Genomic DNA, 17,077 nt, shown 5'->3' on the forward strand with positions numbered 1-17,077 from the left:
CGCTCTCGCTGCCCTCCCCACTCCTAGCAGGGACGGGCCGTCTCGGAGACGAGACGAAACCCCGCCGATCGGCGCTGGCGCTGAACCCGGAAGCCAGGACACAGCCTTCCTAGCAACACCCCAGGGATCTGTGGTTCTTGCCCATCTACTGTTGCTAGTTTGATGTCTATGGCTAAAAGATGCCCTGGAATCCACATAGGCCATATAATGAGATTCACCACTTTGGGGAATGACCCTTGCAAGACACTGTGGTCACTGAGCTTTCACTTGGGTGGTTTTTCCCAAGCTAATCATTTCAATTTCTGGACTACCATCCAATTCTGAAGGATCTCCCAAGGGTGGTTCCATAAAGTGAATCTGTTTCCAGGATACAGCATCTGCTGTGGGGAGGAGAGCAGCACACCACTCTCCTCCCAAAACAGTTTATTTCCCACGATAGGTGGGGAAACCAGAGTGGTGGTGCTGGTGGGGAGAGAAACTGTCATGTCAGCAACACCAGTTTTGAGGCCTATGTGAACACAAGTGAACACTATGTGAACGCAAGATGATGATTGGGTTCATCTAGCACAGCATTGTCTATATCAGTGATGACGAACCTATGACACGCGTGTCAGACGTGACACGCAGAGCCCTTACTGCTGGCACGCGCCCCATTGGCCCATTCGCGCTGTCGTTGTTGTTTCCCCCCCCCCATTTGTGCTCACGCTCCTGCTCACGCTACAGCTTGTCTCTGCTGTTAAAACCCGGATCCTTTGTTGTTGTTGTTGTTGTTGGTAGCCAGAGATTAGTTTTTTAACCCTTTCTGTGCTGTTTTTATGGCACTTTGGCAGACGATGATTGGGTGTAACAGCGTTCGTTTTTTAACCCGTTCTGTGCTGGATTTTTTGGCGCTTTGGCAGACTGTCGGTGCTGCGTGTTAGTTCCAGCGAAAGTATTATTCGTCATTTATTTCTGTTCTCTCCCCCCCAAAAGCAAAGCAACTTTTGCACCTCCCCAAAAAACCTCCAAAACTTTGGTCAGCAGCTCCCCCAAAAAAGCTCAACAACTCTGGGCACTTTGTGATAAATAAGGGTTTTTTGGTTTGCTTTGGTTAAATAATTAGTTTTTGGTTTATTAAATACAGTAATATATTGTAATTATACATTTTGTTATTTAAACTGTAAATATCGTGAAATTATGTTTTTTTCTCTCAAAGTGACACACACCCCGAGTTATGCTCGGTTTTTTGGCGAATTTTGACACACCAAGCTCAAAAGGTTGCCCATCACTGGTCTATATGGACTGGAAGAGGCTCTCAAGCGTTTCAGACAGGGTGAATTCACAGCCCTGTCTGGAGACACCAGGCCTGAACCTGGGACTTTCTGTGTGCAAAACAGATGTTCTTCCACTGAGCAACGACCCTTCCCCATTGGAGGTGGAGGAAAACAGAAGTTAGCCTCAAAACTGCAAATCCCTTCTCTAATTTAAGTCCTTCTTCACATGCATGTATCTATGTGTGTGTTCAGTTTTTGAGAAGCACAACCAGCCTGTGTGCAAGAAAAAATTTAATAGAGGTAAGAAGAGCTAAAAGCAACATGCCCTCACTGCTAATAATTTCAAGCCTCCCAGGAAAAGCCACCATTCAGACAGACTCCTTCACCAGGGAGGGTGTTCCACAAGAGGGGAACCACCACTGAAAGTCCTGATCAAGGTTCAGTGGCAACTCAGCAGTGGCACCACCAGTAAAGCCTCCTCTGTCAAGCGTTGCAAGTCATCACAGATGGGTACCCACCACTCCTCAATGAATCTGCCCAGTCCTGCTTTTAGTTCTGGAACTGGGGGACAGTTAATGCACAGCCAAATATTGGCTGTCCTGGTTGCAGACAACCCCCCGCCAGGAAAGGATAAAGAACTGGCTAGTTCAGCCTTGCCCACCCACCTCACCAGTTACCTGCCAAGAATCTCAACTGACTCTTCACTCTTAATTCCCCATTTCCAGAAGTTGCACCACCACAGATGTCCTCGTCATCACAGCCCCCACTTCCTGCTTCATCCTCATCTTCTGGTTTCTCCAGATTTTTCCAGTGAGAGATGGACATTCCTTTTAAGAGCTGGAAGACAATATATTTAACGGGGAAAGGATCAGAGAGGCTTCAAATGCCAGGAGATTCATCACAACTGTTGCCTTTGATTCTTATGTAACTTTTATATTGTTGTATTCTCTGTAAGTCCTGTATCCCTCATAACACCATGCAGGGCCGGAGCATCCATAGAGGCGAGCTAGGCAACTGCCTAGGGCGCCGTCATGGGGGGCCCGCTGCCAGCCTGCCCCCTGCCCGCCGCTCTCCCTCCTCCTGCTGCTTGCTGCAGAGGTGGTTCCCTGCAATGCCCTGCAGGGGGCGCAGGGCCGCACCGCATGACGGAGCAGGTGGGGAAATCTAAGTGCGCGTGCGCACAGCGCAACAGCAACGGTGTTGCCCGGCCAGCCGAGCACCATGAGCCCGCTCCCCGATGGGGTGAACCCCGTGCGCGGCACAACGCTCCTTTTGCACAAGGCGTGCCCAGGAAGAGGCGCACCCCACGGCCCAGGCACCGGCGCCGTTGCCCTTCCCCAGGCGCCGCGGCTTACGCTAAGACTGTGAGGGGAGAGACTCCATCAGGCAAGGCCTCTTTCCACCTGCCTTGCCTTGCCCCCTCCGGCCCTGGGACTCCTCATAAGGAAGCTGTGCCTGGAGGAAGAACTGTGAGGGGAGAGACTCCATCAGGCAAGGCCTCTTTCCACCTGCCTTGCCTCGCCCCCTCCAGCCCTGGGACTCCTCATAAGGAAGCTGTGCCTGGAGGAAGAACTGTGAGGGGAGAGGCTCCATCAGGCAAGGCCTCTTTCCACCTGCCTTGCCTCGCCCCCTCCGACCCTGGGACTCCTCATAAGGAAGCTGTGCCTGGAGGAAGAACTGTGAGGGGAGAGACTCCATCAGGCAAGGCCTCCTTCCACCTGCCTTGCCTCACCCTCCAGTCTCTATTTTTCAATTTGTATTGTATTGTTTTATGCACTGTGGCTTGCTGTTGTTTTATTGATTATTGTTTTGAAATTATTTATTGTAAATGTTAAGAGTGGGTTTCTGTTTAAATTTCATATGCTGATATTATTCTATACTATTTTAATGATTGTTGAACGTTACATTATTTGATTGCTTATTTTAAAGCTATGTTTTATTATCATATTTGTGTATTGCATTAGATTGTTATAAGGTTGTTTTGTATTTCATGAGATTCTGTTTCTTCAGCTTGTAAACCGCTTTGAGTATTGTATGATAGAAAGGCGGTATACAAATTAAAAGTGATGATGATGATGAGAGAAGGAGAGCCGAGGGGGCGGCGGTGGCCCCTCCCTCCCCAGTCACCACGGTGGCGATGACGGGCCAGGGGTCCTCCGAGCGCAGCCTCACCCTCTTGCCAGAGAAAGCCCCGCAAGGGCGCATGAGGCGGCTGGGCAGAGGCGCAGCGCGGGGGCCTCTATGGTGGATGTGGCAGGCTCAGCTGTGCACCTCCAGCTCTGCAGCCTGCCGCTCCTCTCCTGTCCTTGCTGTCAGCTGCAGAGGTGGCGGGAGAGGGACGAGTGCGAGAAAGGAGCCCTTTCTCGCCGCTGCCTGGTCCCCCTGCCGCCCACCTCTCGCAAAACCGCCATCTAGGCCGGGGGGGGTGGGGGCGCCAGAAGGTGATCTTGCCTAGGGTGCCAAAAACCCTAGCACCGGCCCTGACACCATGTATCCCTTACACCCCCAGGAGTTCCCTGTGGCCTGCGGGAGAGTTTCTCCTGCAAGTTCCAAAGATTTGCAGTTACTCGGAGCAGGGCTTTTAGTGTGGCTTCGCCAATTCTCTGGAATAGCATCCCTGTCTAGATATGACAAGCACCTACTACATGTACTTTTCGAAAACAGTTGGAGACATTTTTGTTCAACAGGCTTTCCCTGCTGGATGAATGGGTCTTTGCCACAAGGATCCACTTGTCAGGGTTTTAGTCTTCTCTTAAAAGTATTTGATGAGACTGTTTGATTATTTTCAACTCAATGGAATTGAGGAATGAGATATTGAGACTGAGCTTTGCTAATAAACTGATTATTGGAGGAAGACCTATAATCATCTTTAAAGAAATACCAGGAAGGTTCTTGCGCAAAAGGGACGCTTATAAACCGATGGTGTCATTGTTGAAGAAAAATGGAATACAACATAAGTGGGAATACCCAGAAGGGATCATGTTTTATTATAAAGACAATAAACATATGTTGACAAGCATGTCTGACATTGGAAAATTCTTAAGGAAATACCAGAAGTTCCTTGGAACGTTGGAACCAAGCTTAGCAATCTTAGCAGAAGAGACCGCAGAGGAAGAAGAGGAAACTAAGCCAAGGAGGAGAAAAGGAAAAAAGAAGGATGAGGAAGAGGAAGAAGAAAAGGAAGAGGAAGAGTCGGGAGAAGAAGGAAAATCGGGAGATGAAAAGGAAGAGGAGGAGGATAAAGACAGTATTATAACACCCATCTAAAACTAAAATAGATTTTTGAAGTAGAATTAAGCATGGCACTTAAGGTGTTGTCATGGAACGTGAATGGTTTGAATGATAAAAAGAAAAGAAATAAGATTGAACATATATTAAAGAAAAAGAAATTGGATGTAATTTGTTTGCAAGAAACTCATGTTGCAAAGAAACATAGGCATATTTTGATTAATAAAGGACTGGGAAAAGAATTTATAAACTCAATTGCTAATAAAAAGAGAGGAGTGGTTTTGTATATAAAAGAGAAATTGGACCCGAAACTGATCTCAAGGGACGAAGAGGGAAGAGTGATCGTTGCGCAGATAACATTACATGGAGAAAAACTGATTTTGGTTGGACTCTATGCACCGAATGAAAACAAGGCAGAATTTTTTAAGACGTTGGAAGAAAGATTAACAGATTATATGGATCAGAAGATCATCTTAATGGGAGACTTCAATGGAGTGGCGATACCCGAAATGGATAGAACAAGAAAGAGAAAACACGATCGATGGAAAACTACCTAAATCTTTTTTTGATCTTGTAGAATATAATCTGGGACTGGTGGATATTTGGAGAATAAAACACCCGACGGTGAAACAATTTACTTTCTTCTCAGAACCAAATCAGAGTTCGGGAAGAATTGACCATATGTGGATATCTAAAGAACTAGTGCCCAGGACACTACGGAGTGAGATTACGCCACGAACATTGTCGGATCATAATTCAATATTTATGGAGATGAAAGGAAAAGAACAGAATTCCTTCAGATGGAGAATAAACGAAGAACTGCTGGAGAACAAGGAAATTGTCGAAAAGGCTAAAGAAATCTTGAAGGATTACTTCCACTGGAATTTACACAAAGAAACTGGACTAGATATGGTATGGGATGCAAGTAAAGCAGTAATGAGAGGCTTCCTAATACAAAAGAACAGTTACCTGAAGAAAAAAAGGAAAAGAAAAAAGAAGAAATTATGAGACATCTCATGGAGAACGAGAAGAATTTGATTGATAAACCACATGATCAGCAAATTAAGAATAATATAAAGATGTTGCAGACACAATTCTCCATGTTGGTGAACCAGGAGATAGAATGGAAGATAAAACAGATGAGACAAAAGAATTTTGAATCGGCAAACAAAACAGGGAAACTGTTGGCCTGGCAATTGAGAAAACGTCAAAATCAAAATACAATAAATAAAATTAAAATCCAAGAAGAAATGACGGAGGATCCAAAGGAAATTAGAAGAGCCTTTCAAAGATATTACAAAAATCTATATAGCAAAGGAAAAGAAGATGTTAGAAAGATAAAAGAATATTTGGAGAAATACAAATTAAAGCAAATTCCAGAAAAAGAGAGAAATAAATTAAATGCCTCAATAACTGTACAAGAAGTTCAGAATGCGATAAAGAAAATGAAGCAAGGAAAAGCACCAGGCCCGGACGGACTTTCAGCAAAATACTATAAAGTACTGAATGGACAGCTAACACCTATTTTAGTAGAAGTAATGAACAATATATTCAGAGGAGGAAAGATCCCAAATACTTGGAAAGAGGCGTATATAACACTGATACCGAAGCCAGGTTCAGATGGTTTAGATGTGAAAAACTACAGACCAATTTCATTATTGAATAATGACTATAAGCTTTTTGCAGATATAATGGCAACAAGACTAAAAGGGATACTGAAGGAACTGATTCATAAAGATCAAGCAGGATTTCTACCTGGTCGACAATTAAAAGACAATGTAAGACATATTATAGATGTGATAGAATATTTGGAGACCAGAATAGATAAACCTGCGGCATTGATGTTTATTGATGCAGAGAAAGCTTTTGATAATATATCTTGGCAGTTTATGAAGATGAACCTGGAACAGATGAAAATAGAGGGATCCTTCCTGAAGGGAATAGAAGCGATATATTCGGAACAAAGAGCAAAACTGATAATAAACAATGTATTAACAGATTACTTCGAAATTACGAAAGGAACAAGACAAGGATGTCCGTTGTCACCGCTATTGTTCATCACGGTCCTAGAAGTATTATTGAACAGAATTAGAGAAATTAAAACAATTAAAGGAATTAAAGTAGGTGCAAAAGAATTCAAATTAAAAGCATTTGCGGACGATTTAGTATTGACTTTGGAAAACCCTAAATAAAGTGTTGCAGAAGTGATAGAAGTAATAGAAGAATTCGGACATTTGGCTGGATTTAAATTAAATAAACAAAAAACGAAGATGATGATAAAAAATTTAGAAAAAGAGGAGAAAGAAGAGTTACAACAAAGACATGGTATTGCAATTGCAAAAAACGGTACAATACTTAGGAATATGGATGACAGCAAAAAATATAAATCTGTTTAATGACAACTACGAACTGGTGTGGAAGGAGATAAAGAAAGATCTAGAAGCATGGAATAGAATGAAGTTGTCGTTCCTTGGAAGAATAGCAGCAATAAAGATGAACGTATTACCCAAAATGTTATTCTTATTTCAAACAATACCTATAATAAAAGGGACAGGACAATTCAAAGAATGGCAAAAAGAATTGCAAAGATTTGTCTGGCAGGGGAAGAAAACAAAAATAAAATATAAAATTTTAGTTGATAGGAAAGAAAGAGGCGGATTCTCCATGCCGGATTTGAGAATATACTTTGAGGCGTCCTGTCTCTGCTGGATAAAAGATTGGATAACACTGGGAAATACGGATTTATTAGATTTGGAAGGTTACGACAACAGAGCCGGTTGGCATTCATATCTATGGTATGATAAGAAAAAAACACATAAAGGGTTTATGAACCATGTGATAAGAAGATCTTTGTTTGAAGTATGGGAAAGAAACAAATTGCTGTTAGAGACTAAGACCCCATGGTGGATTTCACCAGTGGAGGTATTTACAGTAAAAAAGGTTAATATGGAAGGGGAGAGGCCGACATATGAGGAAATTTTAAGGAAATCTGAACAAGGCTGGAAATTGAAACCTTATGAAGAAATTAAAGATTCCCTGACTAGCTGGTTGCAATACCACCAAATAAATGATATATTTTCAAAAGACAAAAAGATAGGTTTTGAGGACAAAAGGTCCAAATTTCAAACAGAGTTGCTAGAAGGCAGAACAAAAATATTGTCTAAAATGTATAATTTGTTGTTAGAATGGTATACAAAAGATGACTTGACAAAAGAGGTGATGATAAAATGGGCAAAAGATTTTGGGCATAATATTGAATACGACGCGTGGTTGAAATTATGGAATCAAACATTAAAATTCACTGCATGTACCGCCTTGAAAGAGAATGTTTGGAAGATGATATATAGATGGTATTTAACTCCAGTAAAACTATCTAGAATGTATAGAATGAGTAATAGAATGTGCTGGAAATGTAAGGAGAAGGAAGGAGACTTTTATCATATGTGGTGGAAATGCGAAAAAGTTACAGAATTTTGGGAAATGATATATAATGAATTGAAGAAGATTTTTAAATATACTTTCCCCAAAAAACCTGAAGCATTTTTGTTAGGAATGATAGGCCAAGAGATTACTAAGGAGGATAATATATTATTTCTGTATGCAACAACCGCGGCTAGGACATTATTAGCCCAAAAATGGAAGACTCAGGACTTACCGATGATTGGAGAGTGGCAGACAAAAATGATGAACTATGCAGAATTAGCGAGACTGACTAGCTGGATCCGGAACCAAGGGGAAACAAGGTTTCTAAGAGATTGGAGTAAATTTGTGGACTATATGGAAAAGAACTGTAGAAGTTTAAAAACACTTGCAGGACTGAAATAAATCCTACGAACTGACTTTAAGGGGAAGATATAAAGGAACTGCGAGATAAGAACTGATTAGAAAACCTATTGAGGGGAGGGAGGGAAGTCAAGCTCGGCGGAGCACTGTTAATAGAAGATTGTGAGAAGGTTAAAAAGAATGATGTATGGTACTGTGTTGTTTTGAATGTTTGTTTGTTTTGTTTAATGTCTTTAAATGTGTTTTAATTGGAAAATTTAATAAATTGTTTATAAAAAAAGAAGAAAAGAAAATGTTATGAAAATGATGTATAGATGGTATTTAACACCAGTAAAATTAGCTAAGATGTATAGGATGAGTAGCAAAGTGTGCTGAATTGTAAAGAGAAAGATGGACAATTTTACCATATGTGGTGGACATGTAAAAAGATTTTGGGAAAATTTATACAATGAGCTGAAAAAGATATTTAAGTATACTTTCACCAAAAAACCAAAGTGTTCTTATTGGGACTAATGGGCGATGAGATTGCTAAGGGGGACCAGAGACTTTTTATGTATGCTACAACCGCGGCGAGAACTTTATTAGCCCCAAAGTGGAAAACACAGGATGTACCAACTATTGAGGAGTGGCAGAGAAAAATGATGGACTATGCTGAACTGGCAAAGTTGACCTGTGGGATCCGAAAGCAGGGAGAGACAAAGTTCCAGAGAGAGTGGAGTAAATTCATTGACTATATGGAGAAAAACTGTGCAAGTGTAAAGACACTTGCAGGACTGAAATAAATCCTACGAAGTGAGACTGAATGCATAAAAGGAACGGTTTTGTTTTGTTTTATGTTTTGTTTAATTGGAAAAATAAAAAGTATTTTTTTAAAAAAGTTGTTGTATAGTTTGTATTTTGCTTTTTAAGGGGAAAGGGTCAGGGCTGCCTGGGAGGGGGCCTCAGTGAACAGGATGCCTGGGGCAGGTTCCACGGGGGGGGGGGTGTACTGGGACACCCGATCTCAGTGGTCATGGGCAGGAGGAGGAGTTATGCTGAGACCAGACCATGTCATTACCGAGGAGGCAGGCTCAGTCGTTGTTTGAGGACTATCCCTGCCTCCAGGTCTGGTCCTGACTGGAAGGATACTGGAATCAGCAAGGGATACCCACATGACCTGAAAGTGTGGCTGTGTAATGCCAGGTCAATGATGAATAAGACCACTGCCATCCATGACCTGATTGTGGATTTGACCTGGCATGTATGACAGAGACCTGGTTGGAGGAAGCAGATGAGCCTGTCCTTGCTGCGGCTTGTCCACCAGGTTTCTCTTATGCACAGCAACCCAGGGCATGTGGGCGGGGAGGGGTGGTTGCAGTGGTTTTTAGGAAGTCATTAGTTTGCACCAGGCGTCCTATTGGGAAGACCCAGTTCTCTGAGTGCATGTTCTGGAAGTTGGGCAATAGGGGCACTACAGGACTCCTTCTGGTATACCAACCTCCTCGCTGCACCAATGATTCCCTACCTGAGCTGCTTCAAGTCATGGCGGATGTTCTCCTGGAGACACCTAGTTTGGTTGTCCTAGGGGATTTTAATATCCATGCTGACATGACCTTACAAGGGGCCGCTCGGGACTTCGTGGAAAGTATGGCCTCCATGGGGCTGTCCCAGAATAAGTTTGGCCCAACTCATAAGGACATGCCTTAGACCTGGTGTTCACTCTAGTGATGGGGGCAGGGCCGTCTTAAACGCCCCTGCCGCTGTAGTGCGCCGGATCTCTCCGGCGCCCTCCCGCCCCGTTTCCCAGCGCGGTGGGCGGGTGGGCACAGCGGTGGGCGGGTGGGTGCAGTGGCGGGCGGGCAGGCACAGCGCGATCTCTCTGGCGCCCTCCCGTCCCGTTTCCCAGCGCGGTGGGCGGGTGGGTGCAGTGGCGGGCGGGCAGGCACAGCGCGATCTCTCTGGCGCCCTCCCGTCCCGTTTCCCAGCGCGGTGGGCAGGTGGGTGCCGCTGCCCGGCGGATCGGCCAGCGGGCGGGCGCAGCTCGCTGCGCCTTTCTGGCGGGCCGGCGCCATGGTGCCCTGCGCCACCGGGGGTCTACCTAGAGCCGGGCCTGGACGGGGGTGATCTGACACTAAGTAAAAGTGAAACAAAGTAAGTGCCATGGTCAGATCACTTCCTGGTGCAACTGGACTTCTCTGCGGTCCTACAGGGAGGTAGGACCAATTTGGATGGTCCGCCCCCGCCACTTAATGGATCCAAATGGTTTCCAGAGAGCAGTAGGGTATGCTTTATCCCATGTCGATGGCCTTTCAGCTGATTCTCTGGTGACCCGCTGGAATATGGAGTTAACCAGGGCTATTGACTGTCTGACTCCGAAGTGCCCTCTCCGATTTGCATGGAGCCCGGACAGCCCTGTGGTTTCCCCCGGAGCTGAGGGTGATGAAGCAATCGCTGAGATGGCTAGAGCGCTGGTGGCGGAAAACTCACTCTGAATCAGACTGGACACGGGCTAGAGCTCAACGTTGAGCCTACCAAGTGGTGACGGCGATGGCAAAGAAGACTTTCTTCACTGCCTCTATTGCATCTGCAGAAAATAGTAGCAGGAGACTCTTTCAGATGGTTCGCAATTTAACAGAACGACCTTCACCATCAGGGCCCAAGATCTCCTGCAACAATTTTGCAAAGTTTTTTGCAGACAAAGTTGCTCAGATTCGGAAGGAGGTAGACACCACCGGAGGGAGTAAGGCTGAGGCAGGAGAGTGCTGGAGCTCTGTCTGGTCAAGTTGCATGGAATCAATTTCAATCCATTACCTCTGAGGATGTGGACAGGCTGCTTGGACGAGTGAAACCAAACACCTGTCTCCTTGACACTTGCCCATCCTGGCTAGTAAAAGTGAGCCAGGAAGGGCTGGGCGATGGGCTATGCGGTTTGGTGAATATTTTCCTCTGCGAGGGAGCCTTCCCAGGCCCACTGAAAGAGGCAGTCATTAAACCGCTTCTTTAAAAAACATATTTAGATGCGGCCAGGTGATTGAGCGGGTGATTGCTGAACAACTCCAGGGACACCTGGAAGAAGCAGACCCTCTTGGATCCCTTCCAGTCGGGATTCAGGCCTCATCATGGGACTGAAACTGCCCTGGTCGCACTGGTTGATGATCTCCGGAGAGCTAGGGACAAAAGGTGAGAGCTGTTTCCTAGTTCTGCTGGATCTCTCAGCTGCTTTTGACACCATCGACCATAACATCCTTCTGGACCATCTAGAGGGGTTGGGAGCTGGGGACACTGTCATACAGTGGTTCCGCTCCTTCCTCCTGGGCCGTGTTCAGAAAGTGGAGGTGGGGGATGAGTGTTCAGACCCCTGGGCCCTCACTTGTGTGGTGTCTCAGGGTTCTGTCCTCTCCCCCATGCTTTTTAACATCTACAGTACATGCAGCCGCTGGGAGAGATCATCAGGGGGTTTGGGCTGGGTGTTCATCAGTATGCGGATGATACCCAGCTCTACCTCTCTTTCAAATCAGAACCAGTGAAGGTGGTGAAGGTCCTGAGTGCCTGGAGGCGGTTGGAGGATGGGTGGCGGTTAACGGATTGAGGTTGAATCCTGACAAGACAGAAGTACTGTTTGTGGGGGACAGGAGGCGGGCAGGTGTGGAGGACTCCCTGGTCCTGAATGGGGTAACTGTGCCCCTGAAGGACCAGGTGCACAGCCTGGGAGTCATTTTGGACTCACAGCTGTCCAAGGAGGTACAGGTCAATTCTGTGTCCAGGGCGGCTGTCTATCAGCTCCATCTGGTATGCAGGCTGAGACCCTACCTGCCGGTGGACTGTCTCACCAGAGTGATGCATGCTCTGGTTGTCTCCCGCTTGGATTACTACGATGCGCTCTACGTGGGGCTACCTTTGAAGGTGACCCGGAAACTACAACTAATCCAGAATGCGGCAGCTAGACTGGTGACTGGGAGCGGCCGCCAAGACCACATAACACCGGTCCTGAAAGACCTACATTGGCTCCCAGTACGTTTCCGAGCACAATTCAAAATGTTGGTGTTGACCTTTAAAGACCTAAACGGCTCCTGTCCTGTATACCTGAAGGAGTGTCTCTACCCCCACCGTTCAGCCCGGACACTGAGATCCAGCGCTGAGGGCCTTCTGGCGGTTCCCTCATTGCAAGAAATGAGGTTACAGGGAACCAGACAGAGGGCCTTCTCGGTAGCAGCACCCGCCCTGTGGAATGCCCTTCCCTCAGATGTCAAGGAAATAAACAGCTATGCTAATTTTAAAAGACATCTGAAGGCAGCCCTGTTTAGGGAAGCTTTTTAATATTTAATTCTGTATTGTTTTAATATTCAATTTGGAGCCGGCCATAATGGCTGGGAAAACCCAGCAAGATGGGCAGGGTATAAATAATAAATTAAGGGACCCAGGTGGCGCTGTGGGTTAAACCACAGAGTCTAGGGCAGGGGTCAGAAAACTTTTTCAGCAGGGGGCCGGTCCACTGTCCCTCAGACCTTGTGGGGGGGCCGGACTATATTTTGGAAAAAATATGAACGAATTCCTATGCCCCACAAATAACCCAGAGATGCATTTTAAATAAAAGGACACATTCTACTCATGTAAAAACATGCTGATTCCTGGACCATCCGAGGGCTGGATTTAGGCGGTGATCGGGCCACATCCGGCCCCCGGGCCTTAGTTTGGGGACCCCTGGTCTAGGGCTTGCTGATAAGAAGGTTGGTGGTTCAAATCCCTGCGATGGGGTGAGCTCCCGTTGCTCGGTCCCAGCTTCTGCTCACCTAGCAGTTCAAAAGCACATCAAAGTGCAAGTAAATAAATAGGGACCGTTCCGGCGGGAAGGTAAATGGCGTTTCCATGCACTGCTCTGGTTTGCCAGAAGCAGCTTTGTCATGCTGGCCACATGACCCGGAAGATGTCTGCGGACAAATGCCAGCTCCCTCAGCCTATAGAACGAGACGAGTGCCGCAACCCCAGAATCGGACATGACTGGACCTGATGGTCAGGGGCCCCTTTACCTTTACTATTATATTATTATATACCTAGATTCTATTTCAAGGAAGGTGTCAGAGGTTGAATTTGGGATCTTCTGCAAGCGAAGCATGACCTCTGCCACTGAGCTAAGGCCCTTCCCCAGCACTGAAATGATTGGCCAACGGGTGGGCCACTCTTGAGTCCTTAAGTAGGGGTGCCAACTGCCAAAGATTGCAGCAGTTTTCAAAATAGCTGAACCAGTGTCTCCTAACCAGTGACATTCTTGAATTGTTCAAATGAAGGTTCATGCAGACTGAGAAGTATCGGTTACTTCCACTGTGAGACTCAGAGCTCTGGAATTTACCGTACCACTCTTTTTTTTCTTCTATAAAGAGGGGCTCAAATACCAGCATCAATATTTTAAGAATATATTCTAAAATGGGGAGTTATTATGGACTATCCAAGGATTTAGCCTGCTTCATTTCATGGCAAAAGGCTACTTCTTTGAGTATTTTTGAAATACTTTGAATATGTCGAGCCAGGTTTTGAAAAACTTTGCGGAGTCTGAAGTTTGCAAGGCTGTGGAGTTATACTTGTGGCATCTCGTCTCATATGTCCGCAGTAATATAAAAAACTTCCCCTTTTGTTTGTCTTAGAGGAGCAAACTTTCACTAAGAGTCCTTTGGTTCATTTTGTATTCTCTCCACTGCTATAAGTTTCTTTCTTAAATATTTATAAGAGAACATCTTTTTAAAAGTTGCTTTAAAAAAATCACAGCAAGTAATGGGTTTGTTCACGGTGCACAATAAATATTTAAACCCTCTCCCCATGGAAACCAACACCAGATAATTCAAGGTTTCGTGCCTCACCCTTGTTCCCAGACTGGCAAGAAAGTCACAGAAACTTTTCCAGGATCTGTGGAGTTTTGTAGGGCTCCTAGGAAGCCTTTGCAAACATGGGGTTCTTCCACCTAAACATTAGGAAGAACTTCCTGACAGTAAGAGCTGTTCGACAGTGGGATTTGCTGCCAAGGAGTGTGGTGGAGTCTCCTTCTTTGGAGGTCTTTAAGCAGAGGCTTGACAGGCATATGTCAAGAATGCTTGGATGGTGTTTCCTGCTTGGCAGGGGGTTGGACTGGATGGCCCTTGTGGTCTCTTCCAACTCTCCGATTCTATGATTTATGATTCTATATACACTCACTGATTGACAAGGAATGGATGGCTACGTAATCACAGGAAGCAGCAGCCCTATGCTGATCCTGAACCATCTCTGTGGCCCATGAACAACCCATGTCAGAGATCTGATGTCGAAGCATCAGGAAATGAAGCAGCCCCTAGACTACTGCAGACCTCCCCAAGGGCCCCTATTTTCCAGGGACAGTTCAGGATTTACGAAAGCCATCTCGGTTTCAGATGTGAACCCAGAATTTTCTACTTTTCCTTAGGACGTCACTATTTTAATCAGAGAAATGTTGGAGGGTATGGCTCAGTTATGCCCCCCCCCCCCCGAGCCAAGCAGATAAGTAACTCTACAACCTTTAGGAGACATCTGAAGGCAGCCCTTTATCAGGAAGTTATAAAATATTTTTTTTATGTTTTTATATATGTTGGAAGCCGTCCAGAGTAGTAGGGTATAAATAAAATTGTTATTGTTATTGTTGTTGTTATTATCACCCCTATTTTCATCAGAGAAATGTTGGAGGGTTGTAACTGGCTTGTACTATTTTAAAGAATTTGAATAATACTTTTATGGGTATGGACAATGATTTATTCCAAAAGGACTCAGTTATTATGCTTCTAGTTGCTTCAAACTGAACAATATCAATATCTGCAACAATTTTAGAGTAGGGTGTAGCTGCACTGGGCGTCCCACTGCAGGGGGGCACCAGAATAACACTGTAGAATGGAGCACAGGAGGCGGCGGGGGGGGGGGTGAATTTTAGTGTTGCACAGGATGGGAGTAGCCAAGTTTTTTTGTTGTGGGGGGCAGGACTTTGGGGGAGGGGGCAGAACCGACGTGATTACTTAGTTAGTTAAGCATTTCTATTGTTTTGCTTGGTCGGGGCGGGGGACTGCCCCCCTCGCCCCTCCTTGGATACACCCATGTTGCACAGGGTATGGTTGAAATTTGAGAGCCCAAAGTCCACCTCTGTCCTTCAGTACTACCTAATTAGCCAAGCACTCCCTGCAATCAGTAAGGGGTGCTTTGCATGTTAGCAAAACAGCAGCTGCACACCTGTACATAGACACCTGTACCTGCTACATTTGTCACTGTCCTGCTACTATCTCCAGCCAATCAGGCTTTGAGGCTTGTGCAGCAACAGAAAAAAAGTCATAAACTGCTGAGACCATACAAGGATAATACAACAGCAACAATATAAAGTAGACTCGGGGCAATGATGGCTCCATTACACTTCCTTCAAATCTCGGGGGGGGGGGGAATCCTATCGTTTGCACATAGCTTAAGGCTGTTATTCAACTTGCGTTTGTAATAAAGTGTTCTATTTCCCCACAGCGCGGCTTGACAAGAATGTTTCAATCTTTCAGCTTCTGCAAGAGTCAGACCCACAAGCCATGACAATTTCCTATTAAGTAACAATTACAGCTGTTTCCCTCCCTCTCACCGGGGGGAAAAATGCATCTGGTGGTTTCTCTGCCTTTAAATAGCTGCTCTTGCTGAGTTGCTACCCTGGCATTACGGCTGATTCTCATTTTGTGGCAAGAGGCAGGAAAATATGCAACCCGATAATCACTGAGAGCAACATGTAACAATAACAATAAGCAGGTTTTAACTTAATGATAATTTATCCAGCTGCAAGAGTTTAACCAGAACTCCCCCCCCCCTTCTGCCGAACCAGGATGGTAGAAAAAAAAAAACCACCAACCCAACCCAACACCACATACGGAGGACAACAAATCAATCCTGAGCAGTACATGTGAAAAGGCTCTAGGAGTCCTGGTAGACCACAAACTTAACATGAGTCAGCAGTGTGATGCAGCAGCTTAAAAAGCCAATGCAATTCTGGGCTGCATCAATAGGAGTATAGCATCTAGATCAAGGGAAGTAATAGTACCACTGTATTCTGCTCTGGTCAGACCTCACCTGGAGTACTGTGTCCAGTTCTGGGCACCACAGTTCAAGAAGGATACTGACAAGCTGGAACGTGTCCAGAGGAGGGCAACCAAAATGGTCAAAGGCATGGAAACGATGCCTTATGAGGAACGGCTTAGGGAGCTGGGTATGTTTAGCCTGGAGAAGAGACGGTTAAGGAGTGATATGATAGCCATGTTCAAATATATAAAAGGATGTCATATAGAGGAGGGTGAAAGGTTGTTTTCTGCTGCTCCAGAGAAGCGGACACGGAGCAATGGATTCAAACTACAAGAAAGAAGATTCCACCTAAACATTAGGAAGAACTTCCTGACAGTAAGAGCTGTTCGGCAGTGGAATTTGCTCCCAAGGAGTGTGGTGGAGTCTCCTTCTTTGGAGGTCTTTAAGCAGAGGCTTGACAGCCATATGTCAAGAATGCTTTGATGGTGTTTCCTGCTTGGCAGGGGGTTGGACTGGATGGCCCTTGTGGTCTCTTCCAGCTCTATGATTCTATGATTCTAAATAATGCGAGGAAGTCAGATTTTGCCATTACAACATAGGAAGAGCCGGCCCTTGTGGTCTCTTCCAACTCTATGATTCTATGATTCTAAGTTTCGGACTGATTGACATTCTATGGCTTTTAAAATGTTTGTGCGAGGGGGTTATTTTGTATTTTTCTCATTTTGCTTTTTCCTTTTCTGAACCACCCTGGGATCTTCGCATGAAGGGCAGTATACACATTTAATACACAATATTAATAA

The 17,077-nt window shown here is 45.3% G+C and overlaps 1 protein-coding gene across 1 annotated transcript in view; it reads right to left on the reverse strand.

Annotated features, from left to right (window-relative positions):
- GPC3 (glypican 3) overlaps positions 1-17,077 on the reverse strand; it is a 196,185-nt gene that overhangs the window by 39,346 nt on the left and 139,762 nt on the right. Inside the window, exon 6 of the mRNA XM_088665404.1 lies at positions 1,931-2,090. Within this exon, the coding sequence (XP_088521530.1) occupies positions 1,931-2,090 (160 nt within the window). The remainder of the gene's footprint in view (positions 1-1,930; positions 2,091-17,077) is intronic.

This window comes from Zootoca vivipara, chromosome Z2 (genome assembly GCF_965207765.1).
Source record: "Zootoca vivipara chromosome Z2, rZooViv2.hap1.1, whole genome shotgun sequence".
Lineage (NCBI taxonomy): Eukaryota > Metazoa > Chordata > Lepidosauria > Squamata > Lacertidae > Zootoca > Zootoca vivipara.